The 13,192-nt window shown below is 37.6% G+C and overlaps 1 protein-coding gene across 4 annotated transcripts in view; it reads right to left on the bottom strand.

Moving 5' to 3' along the window:
• Nucleotides 1-252: 252 nt before the first annotated feature.
• The window catches only part of PDE10A (phosphodiesterase 10A), a 354,429-nt gene continuing 341,489 nt past the window's right edge, over nucleotides 253-13,192 (bottom strand). For all 4 annotated transcript variants that reach the window (XM_048296774.1, XM_048296771.1, XM_048296770.1 and 1 more), the window contains 3 exons: nucleotides 12,105-12,185; nucleotides 9,290-9,378; nucleotides 253-4,763 (listed from right to left, as the gene is read on the bottom strand). In XM_048296774.1, the coding sequence (XP_048152731.1) occupies nucleotides 4,646-4,763; nucleotides 9,290-9,378; nucleotides 12,105-12,185 (288 nt within the window). In that variant the 3' untranslated portion in view covers nucleotides 253-4,645. The remainder of the gene's footprint in view (nucleotides 4,764-9,289; nucleotides 9,379-12,104; nucleotides 12,186-13,192) is intronic.

Genomic DNA, 13,192 nt, shown 5'->3' with positions numbered 1-13,192 from the left:
TTGCAGTTTGTAGCAATGTGAACCTGCAATAGGTGATAAAACTATACAGAAAAAAATCTTATGTTGGGAAAAGATATCATGAGCAGTAAACTGCAAATACAGGGAACAACAAGTACTGCCTATTCAAAAGACTCCATTGTGTTTTGAATCACTTTGTGCTGCAGTTTACTTGTGGTATAAACACACATGTATGCACACACATTCCCATCCCTCACTTGCACTCCCAATAATAGCAAAAATAAACATGAAAAATAATATTAAAAAACTCTGTATTCAGTAATATTCACACCAAAGTATATGTATAGATATATCCATTAAAATTATGAACATTTCTAAATATATTTTATGTATCATACATATATTTATATGTATAATTACATATCCACAGAAGTCGTCTTGCTGTGCTAAAGCCAGCAGTAAAAGCAAAAACAGGTTTCACAATAGGACACCCATATATGCATATGTACTGGCTGTTTGGTTTGTGAATTTATTTACAACTTAACTATGTCATAATAAATGCTTACTGTTCTATTGTACAAACGTAATAGTAAAGGTTTAGGTTTGTTTTTTAAATACAAAGACTGCAAATGAATACATGAAAAAAATTACACACCATGTACAGTATTTATAATTTATAAATGCAAAGTTAAGACCTCTTTAAATTATTGCACTTGCATATTTTTTTACAAAGATAGTTTATATGTATCATATATATATATATGTGTGTGTAAATATATATATATATAAAACAAATTTTTCAGCTCACTAAATGTAGTAAAGTTGAATGTTGTTACCTTGAAGTTCTTTCTTCTTCACATAACAGCCCAACCTGAATTTGGAATATTTATGAAACTACTCTACAAATCAGTTTGATCTACCCTAGAAAGCAGTCCATTATTTTAGGGTTTTTTGACAGAGTATACACCCGTATTACAATCGAGCACAGTTTTTGGTCAGAAAGCAAACAAAAGTTATGATGTGCCTTTGCTAGATTGGGATATATAACCTAAAGTTTGAACATGAACTTCCTTTGTAGTAGTGTGCAGAAAGCCTTTTCTGTGTTTAGAATGAATAAATTAATTGTTCCACTTCACAGAACTGGTCCAATATCACAGTGTTTGAGGCAAATGCATTATTTCAAGAGGGTCATGATTGATTTGAGCATCTAACAATCTCTATTTTTTAACATGAACAGTGCTTTTTGCTACTCCTACAATTTTAACACTAAATGCTCTAAGTGCAGTCACAGCAAACTGATCCCACTGTTTTAAGTTTAAACACAGGAAAGAAATCTGTACCACATAAAAAGATGAATTCCATTCTGCATGTCCCCTCCAATTTAATATGCTTGATCATATACTCCCCCTAAAAAACCCGTATTTCATTTCTCTAATGGTCATTTATAGAAAAAAAATTACTGCCATGAGTTGAACCATTACAGTAGAATGCTGCAAAACCATCCAAAATTCATAGATTAATTGTAAAAATGGAATTTTTCGTGCTGTAATAAAATATGCAACATCTCAGTGAGTATCATGCTATGTCAACTATTTTTCTCACTTAGTGCATACCATTCAGGCACCATTTCATAATACACTATAAATGCTCAGTTAGAACTTCAAACAGTGTTTTCACATTTACTAGACACAGAAGGGAAAAGCAGCTGGAATTATTATCAAGAAAAATGCAGTTCTAGGAATATAAAATCTAACACTTCTAGGAAAGGAATGATCTTTGAGTCATTAAATTCAAATGCAGCTCCAAGGTTCTAATTTTTGATGGGTTTGACTTTGGAAGTGCAGATACAAATCTTTTTCTACAAAATATTTACACATACAAATCTGTACTCTGTAAATGCCAAAACAGACTATATTTGCTAAAAAAAACCCAGCTTGTCATGACTATTTTTGTTGGTCTAGGTCCTAACAAGGAGTAACATTTTGTTATGACCTTTCTCCTTTTACACACCAGGAAATCAAACCAAATCACAGCCACTGGAGCCAATTTTTAAAAATTGTAATAGACATTATACTATAGCAAACATATATTTTAAGTGGTTTGGATAGCTCTATATTAGAAACAGTAGCTGATTCACTTGAGATATTAATAGAACAACTTATTGCCAGTTTGACAAATTTGCCAGGGAAACATGCTCTCTATCAGTACTTATAAACTTCAAAACATAACGTCGTGTGTGATACTGCCAAGTATTTTTAATGGTGGGAAGCAGAACTAGTGAATTTACCTTTACTGTCCGTGAGTAAAAGATGAATGAAAAGCTTTCCATACACGCAGGCATAGTGTGATAAGGAATACTTTTGCAATGCTTTTAATATCAGCATTTTTAAATGGAGAGGGGGAAAAAAAGGGAAAATGATGACAAATATATTTATGGCAAATGTATTTAAAGCAAATATGCTTAAGCAAATATAGTTAGCCCACAAAGGAAAGGAAAACATTCCATCCAGTTGTTGAGGTATCTGAATTTCAAAAGGATTTTTGTAGTCACCATAGATTTAGATAATTTCCATGTAAATTACGAACAGTGGATTCTGTCTCAAGTACTTAGTGGATGAAAGGTTGCATCTGCATTACTTAGCTGAAACAGAATGCCTAAGGAGGAAAGTAGAGGACACAGCATGAGATATTATTCATTCTACTTCGGTGTAATTGTTTCATGCCATGTTTTTCTTTTTTGTTTTTGTTCTTTTTCAATTCCAAACCAGTTTGCTGTGATTACCAAAGAATTTCTGCACTTAGAATTGCTAAGGGAAACTGAAAAAAATGATGGGGCTGTTGCTAAGTAACATGCATCATACAAATAAGATAACTTCATATTGAATTCTCAGCCTGTGGGATCTCTATGTACAGCAAAGGCTTAGGTGCATTTATACATTATGCGACTACGGATCACGTACTGTACACATATACAGATACTGGCATGTGCTCGACCATAACAGAAGGCAAAACTCAAGAGGCCAAGTTGTTCACATGGAACCCAAAAGCTGGCATGCCTGTTAGAGCAATAGAGCCCAAAAGACAGGAGATGGAAAAAAAGAACCTGTGTTCTGTCTTTAGGTCACTACCATTACTCGTCGCAGTTACACAATGGCCATGTTATCACGGAACCTCTACAAGAGCGCATTATCTGTGAAAAAGCACATAATGCAGTATATGCTGTATGTGAAAGGTATGCAAAGACTGTGTTTTCACCTACTGTGTGGATCACTATGAAGTTTTTTTTTCTCATTATTTTTAAGAGAAAGACAAAGGCAAATTAAGTGTCATGAGACATACTCTGTACAATTGCACTAAATTTAAAAGAGTGGCATTACATGTAAGTCTGTGCATAAGTTTGTTAAGGCTGAGGCCTGTCAGCACAGAACTGTAAACACACCATTTAGTGTACTTTTCTTCAGTCAGCTATTCTTTCACTAATAAAGGCATTTCTAAACCTGGAAATTTTGCTAACTAGGGGAAAAAACAAACAGACAAATGGAGAAGTTTCCTAATTTCACTCATCTTGGGATGGGGGGAAAAAGCAGTAGAAGACATGCAGTGTTACTGTGCAACACAATAGCTAGTCAATACAAACACATTTTTGATTTATTGTGATGGTACCACAATCTCTCTTATCACACCTGAATTTTCTGACAAGGCTTTTGTTCCGAGCAGATAGCATACTTCAGGTATGTCTCTAATACCTTTTAAAATACAGCTCAGTAGGTAGAAATAAAAATGATGACTTTACTTAATTGTGAGCTGGGCAAGGAAATCTTTGCTGTCACATTTAAATTTTAGTCCGCTATTTCTATCACTATGGACACAAAAACTCCAACCTGAAACTCCCTCTCATATCGGAGATAATTATCCAGTACTTCCAGTGTTTTAAGGGAGGAGTTTTCTAGGTTTAAAAAACATCCTAAAGAACAAAGCACCATCACTAGTTCTATCAACATTTCCCTTGTGAGTGACAGACAATTGGCATCATGATGCTTAATGAAGTACTTTAAAACTTTAACCTGAATGTTGGTTTTCCTTTAGTTTCCAGCAAGAGAGTAACCTAAGCATAAATTATAGTCTCCAAGGATTCTGCTGGAGTTCAAACTGATTACAAGTAGATCACACATAAACATTCACAATAGCAATGGGTATATTGTTCTATTTATAGCCAAGAACTCCCAAGTGACACTGGTGTTAAAGCCAGCCACAGTACAGTATAATAAAAGTACCATTGAAACCCTTACTAGAAAGATACAATTTAGAAGTACCCCATAAGATTCCCCCCACCCCCATCAGTTTTAAATTAAGGCCTCAGCAATGTAGCCCATGAGATAAGGCCAGTCTTTTATATTCACAAGTTGTAAGTTCTCTTTTGATAGCTGACTCCAAAACATCTGGGTTGTCATTTTCCCTCTGTTTACATTGTGTCACTGGTGTAGGTCAGGAGATTGGCTGTCGGAGTCACTTAGCTGAGGTAACTCCGTGGGTGCTACCTTCCCAGGCAGGTCTACTTCTTAGTTAGCATTTTGTAGCTTTCCTTTTTCCTTTTTTTTTTTTCCAAATAAAAATGAAACAAAACAAAAAAACAATCCCCAAAACAAGAAGGGGTGCTTTTCATGTTAAAGCAATCTGTTGCTGATGTTCAGTCATCAATCTTCACAGGAAGAGAATCAGATGTCCCAGGAGCAAGGGATTGAGAAGAAATCCATATAGAGGCTTCCTCACCTCTCGTTACTTTCTCCCATTGGTTGAGATTGTCCCTGGAGTTGCAAAAAAGTCAAAGGTAAAACACTGTTCATAAGTTTACTGGGATTTATTTCTTCCTCACAGTAATGTCTGCTGTACTATACTTTGAGAATTATATTTATGTAAGTATATTTGTATTAGTACCTGCATGTAATCAAGCTTTTATCATCTATACATTATTTCAGCCTTCAACTTCAGTTATCCATTTTGTAATTCTGTCTGACTCATATCCATGTTAACTCTAAATTAGCCTACAGTACACCTTCCTTCCCCAAGGCAAGCCCTGAAGCTAGAGGCTCCCCACCTGCTTCCATGACAAATTTATAGCCCTCAGGGCTTCAGGAAAGCCCAGCTGTGACCCAAGAGAGACATGTCTGAAGAGACTTTGAAACAGCACTCCAGAGACAAGCAACCTTTCACACTTTGGACTGCAGGGATTTTACCACAGCAGATTTTACTTCAGCCCTTTTCAAAACCAGCAGAGAAATCAGGACTTTTGCCAGGAAGCTTCCCTCATTGGAAACAACAGGAGCACATTAAGCTTTCTGAAACTCCTACACATGGGCTGCCTGACAGTATATAAAATGTTGGATGCCAATATCATAGTATCAATTTTCAATTACTATTGTGGTGATCATATTATCAGTCTGCTACATCTAAAGGGTACACCTTTAGACATAAATTTCTTTTAGTGTCTCACAGCCTGGCCAACCCTTAAATTCAAAAGTTGGTTCATAAGCCATAGAATGAGGAGAAATTAAGCTGGCAATGTTCTAATGATCTGAAGGGGGTACAAACCCATAGTCTTACTTACTGTACACCAGTACCACTCTAGTGACTGGGAAGTCTATATGCAATAGTGAAACATAATTGCAACCTATGGCCAAATCTCAGCATTCAGTCTTCAAACACAGGGAGAAAGAGAGCAAACCCAACTGTTTTATTTTCATGCTGTCAGATCCCTATTTACTGAAACAACAGTTCTTATATGCCTTCAGTAAACAAACAGGATGGCAACAGTGCTAAAATGTCTCCCATGATATGTGTAATACCATGATATTACATTGTAATTTATGTGGCAGAGCTCTTCTGCATTTTTTGTCAAAGCCTTGCCAAAACATTTGCTAAACCAGCAAATATTGATCTGAAAGCACAATGTACAGGTAAGAAGAGAAAATGTTGCATTTTCTGGGGATTGTGGAAGACAGGATCTGATGAAATCTACCAAAGCAAGCTGGTGCCCTCTAGGGTAACACCTACACCATTTTCTGCAGGAAAATGCTCTGCCAGTGCTTCAGACCAGCTGGAAGTTATGAAGCCAGCATTAATACAGCATTGAACCTCAGAGAATACAATCACGCACTAAGGATCAGAAAAAATGGAGCATCTCTAGTTCTGTCTCCTTCCTGGAACTGGGAAAGTAATGAGAACTGCAGTCAAAATATTTTTAAGTTGTATCAATTTTAGCAAGAATTGAGAGACCCAAAATCATAAGGAAAATAGTTTTAAATTATTTGGTCTGAAATAAAGGAGAAAAATAAATCACATCATCCTCTAAATAAATACACTGCCATATATTTATGCTTTGGTAGGCCTACTGAGTACATGGGCTAGAAAACTTACATAAGACTTATTCTGAACACTGTAACACAGGTGGCTAATAGTTTTGATCTACTCAAAATGACAAGAAAGCATTTAAAAATGTGGAATAAATTACCAGATGAGAAAACCTTCTAGACTATTAGCTGCTATCTTACTTTAGGGAAATCAGTGTTAGATATTTTATTTTTTTGTAAGGTGTAGATAATATGATTCATTTGCCTTTGAGCTCCCAATGAAGCCCTGGCTCCTAGTGTCTGGAATAAATGCCCAGATGCTCTAAAAATAAAAACCTTGATGCTGACATGCTGCCTTGGCTGCTTTTGCTGCTATTATTTGCAGCTGGTGTCTGAGTTTCAAAGAACTCAAGGACACAGCAGCTTAAATACTGTGTTCCAAGAATGAGCACTGCTGGTGAAGGGGTGATATCAAAAATTGGTTCAGTCAACAACTAAGGAAACACCAAGCAAGAATGAGGCTGTTTGCCTCTCATCACCAAATAACAGTTAACCATCAAAAATAAAGGAAAAACAAAAGTGTACTGCAAAATCAGCCACTCTGGAGTATTCTAGACCCTGCAATAACATCATTTTTTTCTAACTGGGCACCTGAAGTTATATCTGTATTCTGATTTCCTGTTCTCCATCTCCAAGTCTTAACCCTCAAACTTCCTCTTCATTCTCTTCAAAGACAAAGCAGAGGGTAAATTCAAGGCTAAGATAAAACTACCAAACAGCTCCTCAGAAGACTTTTTTTTTCCAGGGTTTGGATTTTCAAGAAGCTCTTTAGTCCTTCAGAGACTTTATCGACACATCTCCGCTCGAGTTCTGCATCAGCACAATCTAAATTAAAGGATACACAGCTGCAAGACAGGGAGCTGTCTGGACAGAGCTTTATCCAGTGTGGAGACTGTGCCAGTGTAGCTTTCAGAAGTATCATTATGACAATTTGAATTACAAACAACAAACATAATTTCTGTAATAGAAAAAATTCATATACTCTCTGCCAGGAGTCTGATTGATTTTACTTCAGACATCACACCTTCTACAGAGAAACCAGCTCTTGAAAAGATGTTCATGCTTGATCTTCAGAATTAGGGAGAACCTTTATCTAGAGCACATACTTATGTGGGTGTTTGATATCCACAATTCAACTTTAAATATCCTCATCTGGGTTTCAAAAGATGAACCGCCGACTAGAACAGGCCACTTTTACAAATAAGCCTCATTGGGATATCATCCATGTGGCCAGAAATCAAAAGATGTATGTCTTCCCGGATTGTTGCTCCTGTAAAAGATACTGTGCAGTCTTAAGCACTCAACCCTGCCTCTCTAAGCTCCAGTTTCCATTAAGTGGAATAACAACTGGATTTTGATCAAGTCTTTACTGTGAGGGTGGTGAGGCACTGGAACAAGTTGCCCAGAGAAGCTATGGATGCCACATCCCTGGAAGTGTTCAAGGCCAGTCTGGATGGAGCTCCGGGCCCTGTTCTAGTGGAAGATGTCCATTCCTACGGAGGGGAGATTGAACTAGATGATGTTTAAGTCCCTTCCAACCAAACCATTTTGAGATTCTATGATTTTCTTGGATAAATAAAATACATTACCTAGTCTCTCTCTACTGAGATCTCAAAACATTCTTTCAGCTCTTTCTTTATGTTCTCTTGTTTGCTCATGTCTTTATCTACTCTTCTTGAAGCATCAACACTAAACAAAATTCCAGCTCTAGCCCCATTAATATAATAACTCCAGAGGTATAGTCTCTAATCCTCCTGAATATTCCTTGCATATTCATTTAAGGGTTGCACAGCCATGTCCAGCAGAGGTACCTTGGAGGCAGCTATTAATGATGCCTCCTAGATACTCACTGTTTTTCATAAGGTAGTCCTCTGTATCACTGACACAGACTACATATTCTTCTCATAGCTATATGAAAGAGTGTTTGTGTGCGAATGAAATTGTTTTGCTAACTACTACATTAATTTCAAAGCATTTTTCTTTTACTTAACAGAAATAATTTAGTCCACAAGATGAGGAAAGTGACAGAGGAGGTAGCTCTGCCATACAGGACAAAGAAAAATTTCAATGTAAGATAGAATGTAAGGACCACAACAGAACAAAAAATATGAGAGAGTACTAGTAAGACCATAGAAAAACAGACCTTTAACAACTTGATGTGACTAAAAATTGCTGGCATTTTATGAAAAAACTGGGGTTTTCTAGAAAATATTGATTAATCTGAAACCAGAACATTTTCATGAAGCATACACTAATTTCAACAGAATTTTTGTCAGGAAAGATTGCTAAGGCCCAGGATATAATTACTGGACAGAACTACCAACAAAGAAATTCACCATCATTCAAGTGTAGAAGCAGCCAACAGATAAAGGACTCTTGCTTCTTTTCCAGAACAACCCATGCTCCATACCCACTGTGTCATAGGAGAAAGTTACATTTGCCTCTCCCAAACCCCAAAGTTACCACTCTCATGCTCCCAACTACTGAATATTTTCTGGATATTTCTTTTTCTGGTTTCTAATAAAAAAAGACCTGATATGAAATAAAACCACATGCTAAACCCACATTTTTTAAATTAAAGAGAATACTAGCAAATTTTTGTTTTGAGAACCATATTGACATAAAAAGGACACAGAGGGAAATTGCACTGAACCAGTGCAGACAGAGATGCATAAATGCTGAACTGTTTCTCTCTAAATGCTTTTGGCATCCAACACATTTTAATCAGCTGTGTCTGTAGATCTACAGTAGATAGTCCCAGACAGTAGTTATCAACTCTGGGTTTCTGCATAGATTAGTGTGGGATGTGTATCCTTGTTAATGTTCATGCAAATTCTAAAACTAAAAGTCTATATTTCCAGACAAACTTGCAAGCACTCTTGCTTTTTCTTTGACCAAGCTACAAGCTATGCATGCTTACTCACCTGCACGCTCGGAGTAGTGGCCCAGTTGGAGGAAAGATCTGTGCAAGGGTGGTGTAACATGGGATGGCTACAGCATTGTAGAACCCAATCTATGAAAAACAAGAATTAAAAAGAATAGATGTTGCCAAACTGCAACACTGGAATCTAACAGCCAGCTAGCTCAAAACTCTTTACTTAATTACTACTTATATTAGTTATTCACATTTCTGCATCTCCTTTTAATATCCAAATACTTTAAAATAAGCAGCAACAGTGAAATCTTTGGTAATTACAAGCTGCTTACACGCCTTTCTTTTATGACTGATATGGCTGCTTTAGGTAGAGTTTTCTACAGAACCTTTTATTTTTCAATTGATTCATTTTATTTGTTCAGGGTGTGTCTACCTGTTTGGTGTCAGTAGTGGAAGGAAGTAGGTGGAGATGCTAGAGACATTTCTGCAAACATTATTCATGTGATGATTTTATTTTTTAAAAAAGGAAATTTGTGCAGCATTCACAAAATATGGTCAGATTCTGGATTGTTCTGATGTCCTCCAGGGTATGCATTGCACAGCTCAAAGTACTTAAAATGCTGGGAGCTTTTGACATTTGTGAATGGTGTGCACTGTGTTCAATAACTGGTTTGCAGTTGTTTCTCAGGTATGCAGTTCAATAATATATTTTTACCATTATCATATTTAGAGAACACCAAATGAGCACATTTTTAATGATATCTGACTCATTCCGGCTTAGGGGCTATGACAGCTTCGATGTCACAGCTGAATTGTCATGACATAAAGAAATTTTTAGAAAATGCTACTTATATATTATCAAGGTTGACAGGTTGCATTCAGATTCATTATAGCATCACTCACTTATCCCAGACTCTTATGACAGTTAAAATAGTGCACTGTGATCCCTTCCTTAGGGCAGAATTTTTAATCCCTTTTAGTGAAATACTATGTGTTGTACCATGACCAAAGCATTAGGTAATATCTCTTTTTTTTATAGTCCAAACTTTGATCCTTATTCAGAAACTGAAGAGCAACTCTTGTCTTCATCAATACAAAGATTCCTCCCATACTGCTATGTAACCAAGTCCTCTGTATACTTTAAATAAAAATAAGATACATTTTCTGAGCTGTGAACCCTACACTCTGAGATGAAGTACTTACAGTGCAACCAACGGAAAGAAACTGCAGCTGGTGAGGAGGCAAGGCTACATATATATGGGATATCTGCTCATCCACACTATTTCACATACTGCATCGTTTTCTTCCTATTTGTTTTGGGTTTTTTTCTTTTCTTCTTGTTTGCTTGTTTTTAAGAGGATCTCTTTTATTTCAGCGGGAAAAGGAGATTACTCCATAATTATCAAAAACTAAAATGGGATATTAGAGATGATACATGTAGACCTTCTGGCTCAATGAAAATAACAGACTCAAAGAATAAGATGAGTTGGAAGGGACCCTCAAGGACTATTGAGTCCAATTCCTGGCCCTGCATAGGCCCATCCCCAAGAGTCACACCATTTGACCAACAGCATTGTCCAAACACTTCTTGAACTCTGTCACGCTGGTGCTGCGACCACTTCCCTGGGGAGCCTGTTCCAGTGCCCAACCACCCTCTGGGTGAAGAACCTTCTCCTAGTATCCAACCTAAACCTACTTTGACACTCCCTCAGGTCCTGTCACTGGTCACCACAGAGAAGAGTTCCGTGCCTGCCCCTCCTCTTCCCCTTCCCCTCACAAGGAAGTTGTAACTGCAATGAGATCTCCCCTCAATCTCCTCTTCTCCAGGCTGAACAGACCAATTTACCTCAGCTTTTCATCATACGACTTCCCCTCAAGGCCCTTCACCATCTGTGTGGCCTTCCTTTGGACACTCTCTAATAATTTAATATCATTCTTATATTTTGGCACCCAAAAATTTCCCCAAACACTCAAGGTGAGGCTGCCCCAGTGCAGAGCAGAGCAGGACAATCCCCTCCCTTCCCTGGCTGGCAATGCTGTGCCTGAGGCACCCCAGGACAGGGTTGGCCCTCCTGGCTGCCAGGGCCCTGCTGACTCAGGTTCAACTTGCCATCGACCAGGACCCCCAAGTCCCTTTCCTCCACACTGCCTTCCAGCATCCCATTCCCCAGCCTGTCCATACATCCAGGGTTGTCCCATCCCAGGTACAGAATCCAGCACTTTCCCTTGGTGAACTTCATATGGTTGGTGATTGCCCAGCCCTCTGATTTGTTGAGGTCTCTCTGCAGGTTCTCTCTGCCCTCAAGGAACTCAACAGCTCCTCCAATTTTTGGAACTTTCCTCTGTGATCTTGCTCTGTATCTCTTCCAGTCCTGTGTCCAAGTCATTTATGAAGATGTTGAAGAGCACAGGGCTGAGGGTGGAGCCCTGTGGAACCCCCGTAGTGACAGGTCCCCAGTCTGATGTCACCCCATTCGCTGTAACCCTTTGTGCCCAACCCATGAGCCATCTGTTCACGCATAAAACAGAAAAAACTTTTAGCTAAGGGCTGAAACAACCACTTACTAAGATAAAAAGCATTATTGACTCTTGTAAAAATTTAAGGTGATTGTGGTCTTAGCTAGAGCTACAAGTACAAAAAAGGGAGCAAGTAATAACAGCAAAGAGCATATTGCCATTTTTGAAAAAATTTGAAAACAAGTTTTCCACTGCTACTTTAAAAAATAATATAGTTGCATGCAGAACATAGAATTCAGCAGTCTGAATAACCCAATTTCAAATGCAATATTCATTAACATATGAAATGGTTTTTCCATACATGTTTTATGTATAAACATGTACTATTTTACTGAGAGAGTTCATACCTGACCCTGAGGGACTTCATCTTTCTTATCTCTGTCCATCATAGGAATAGGTTGAATACCTGTTTTCTTCATTTCATCACCCTGGAGATAAGTAGAGAGAGAGATTAAGAAAACAAAAACAAGACTATTGACACCTGAATTAATTTCCATCTTCTAATCTATGTCTGTCTAAAAATCCAGAATTTAAAATAACCTGTGGTATCACTCTGAGGCAGTCTCAGAAAAATGCCTAAGGAGAGGCTCATTTTGTACATTCACCTAAGCGATAATTTAAATAGCAAATTCTGTCAATGCACACATATTTTCCTTGTTTCCAAGTGTGTGTGTCTCCATAATAAAAAGCAGCTTTGAAACCCAAAGAAATCATTCTATTCTGTTCTATTCTAGTCTCATCTTTCAAAATATCTGTTTAAAGCACCATAATACAATGACCAGTAAAACACAACTCACTCATCAAAAGAAAAGCTGAGTAAGCCAGATGAATTTACAGTGTGCCCTCTTTGCCAAAAATTTTGTGGTTTTCACCATGCTGCTTTGAAGAAGCTGCCTGTAAAACAGCCTTCTTTGCTTTCAGTATGTTGTCCCTCTAGATTCATGAGAGGAATACTGGGAAAAACAAAGTGTATCCAAAGACCGGATATATGTAAGGTACAAGAGAAAACTCTCTCCTTACATTCCCATTACCAGCAGAGCAGCTAAAACACATTTCTGAGCACTGCATTCGACCTTGAAAAGATTACTTCTTAAAAATATGTAAGTAGCTTGCTACTTTCTGAAACAAATTGAAGTTTTCCAAGTCTTATGCCTCAACTGCATTGTCAAACCACAGGCAACTACAGTGACTACAGTAATGACTGCTTTTGGCTATTGCCCATGTCTGAGATTCCAAAGTGATCTTCAATTGACTAACTTTATGCATTGGGTTTGCATGGCAAGGCTTTGGTAGTGGGGTGTGAGAAGATGCCAGAAGCTTCTGTGAGAAGATGCCAGAAGCTTCCCCCATTTTTTAACCCCAGAAGTTTGTATCATCCTTGCAGTACAGATATAATTGGTTTGTAAGTCTCTTAAAAATACTATAGAAAGGGTTT

This window comes from Corvus hawaiiensis, chromosome 3 (genome assembly GCF_020740725.1).
Source record: "Corvus hawaiiensis isolate bCorHaw1 chromosome 3, bCorHaw1.pri.cur, whole genome shotgun sequence".
Taxonomy (NCBI): Eukaryota; Metazoa; Chordata; class Aves; order Passeriformes; family Corvidae; genus Corvus; species Corvus hawaiiensis.
The sequence above is the reverse complement of the archived record's forward strand: the minus strand, read 5'-3'. Positions and strand labels throughout refer to the sequence as shown.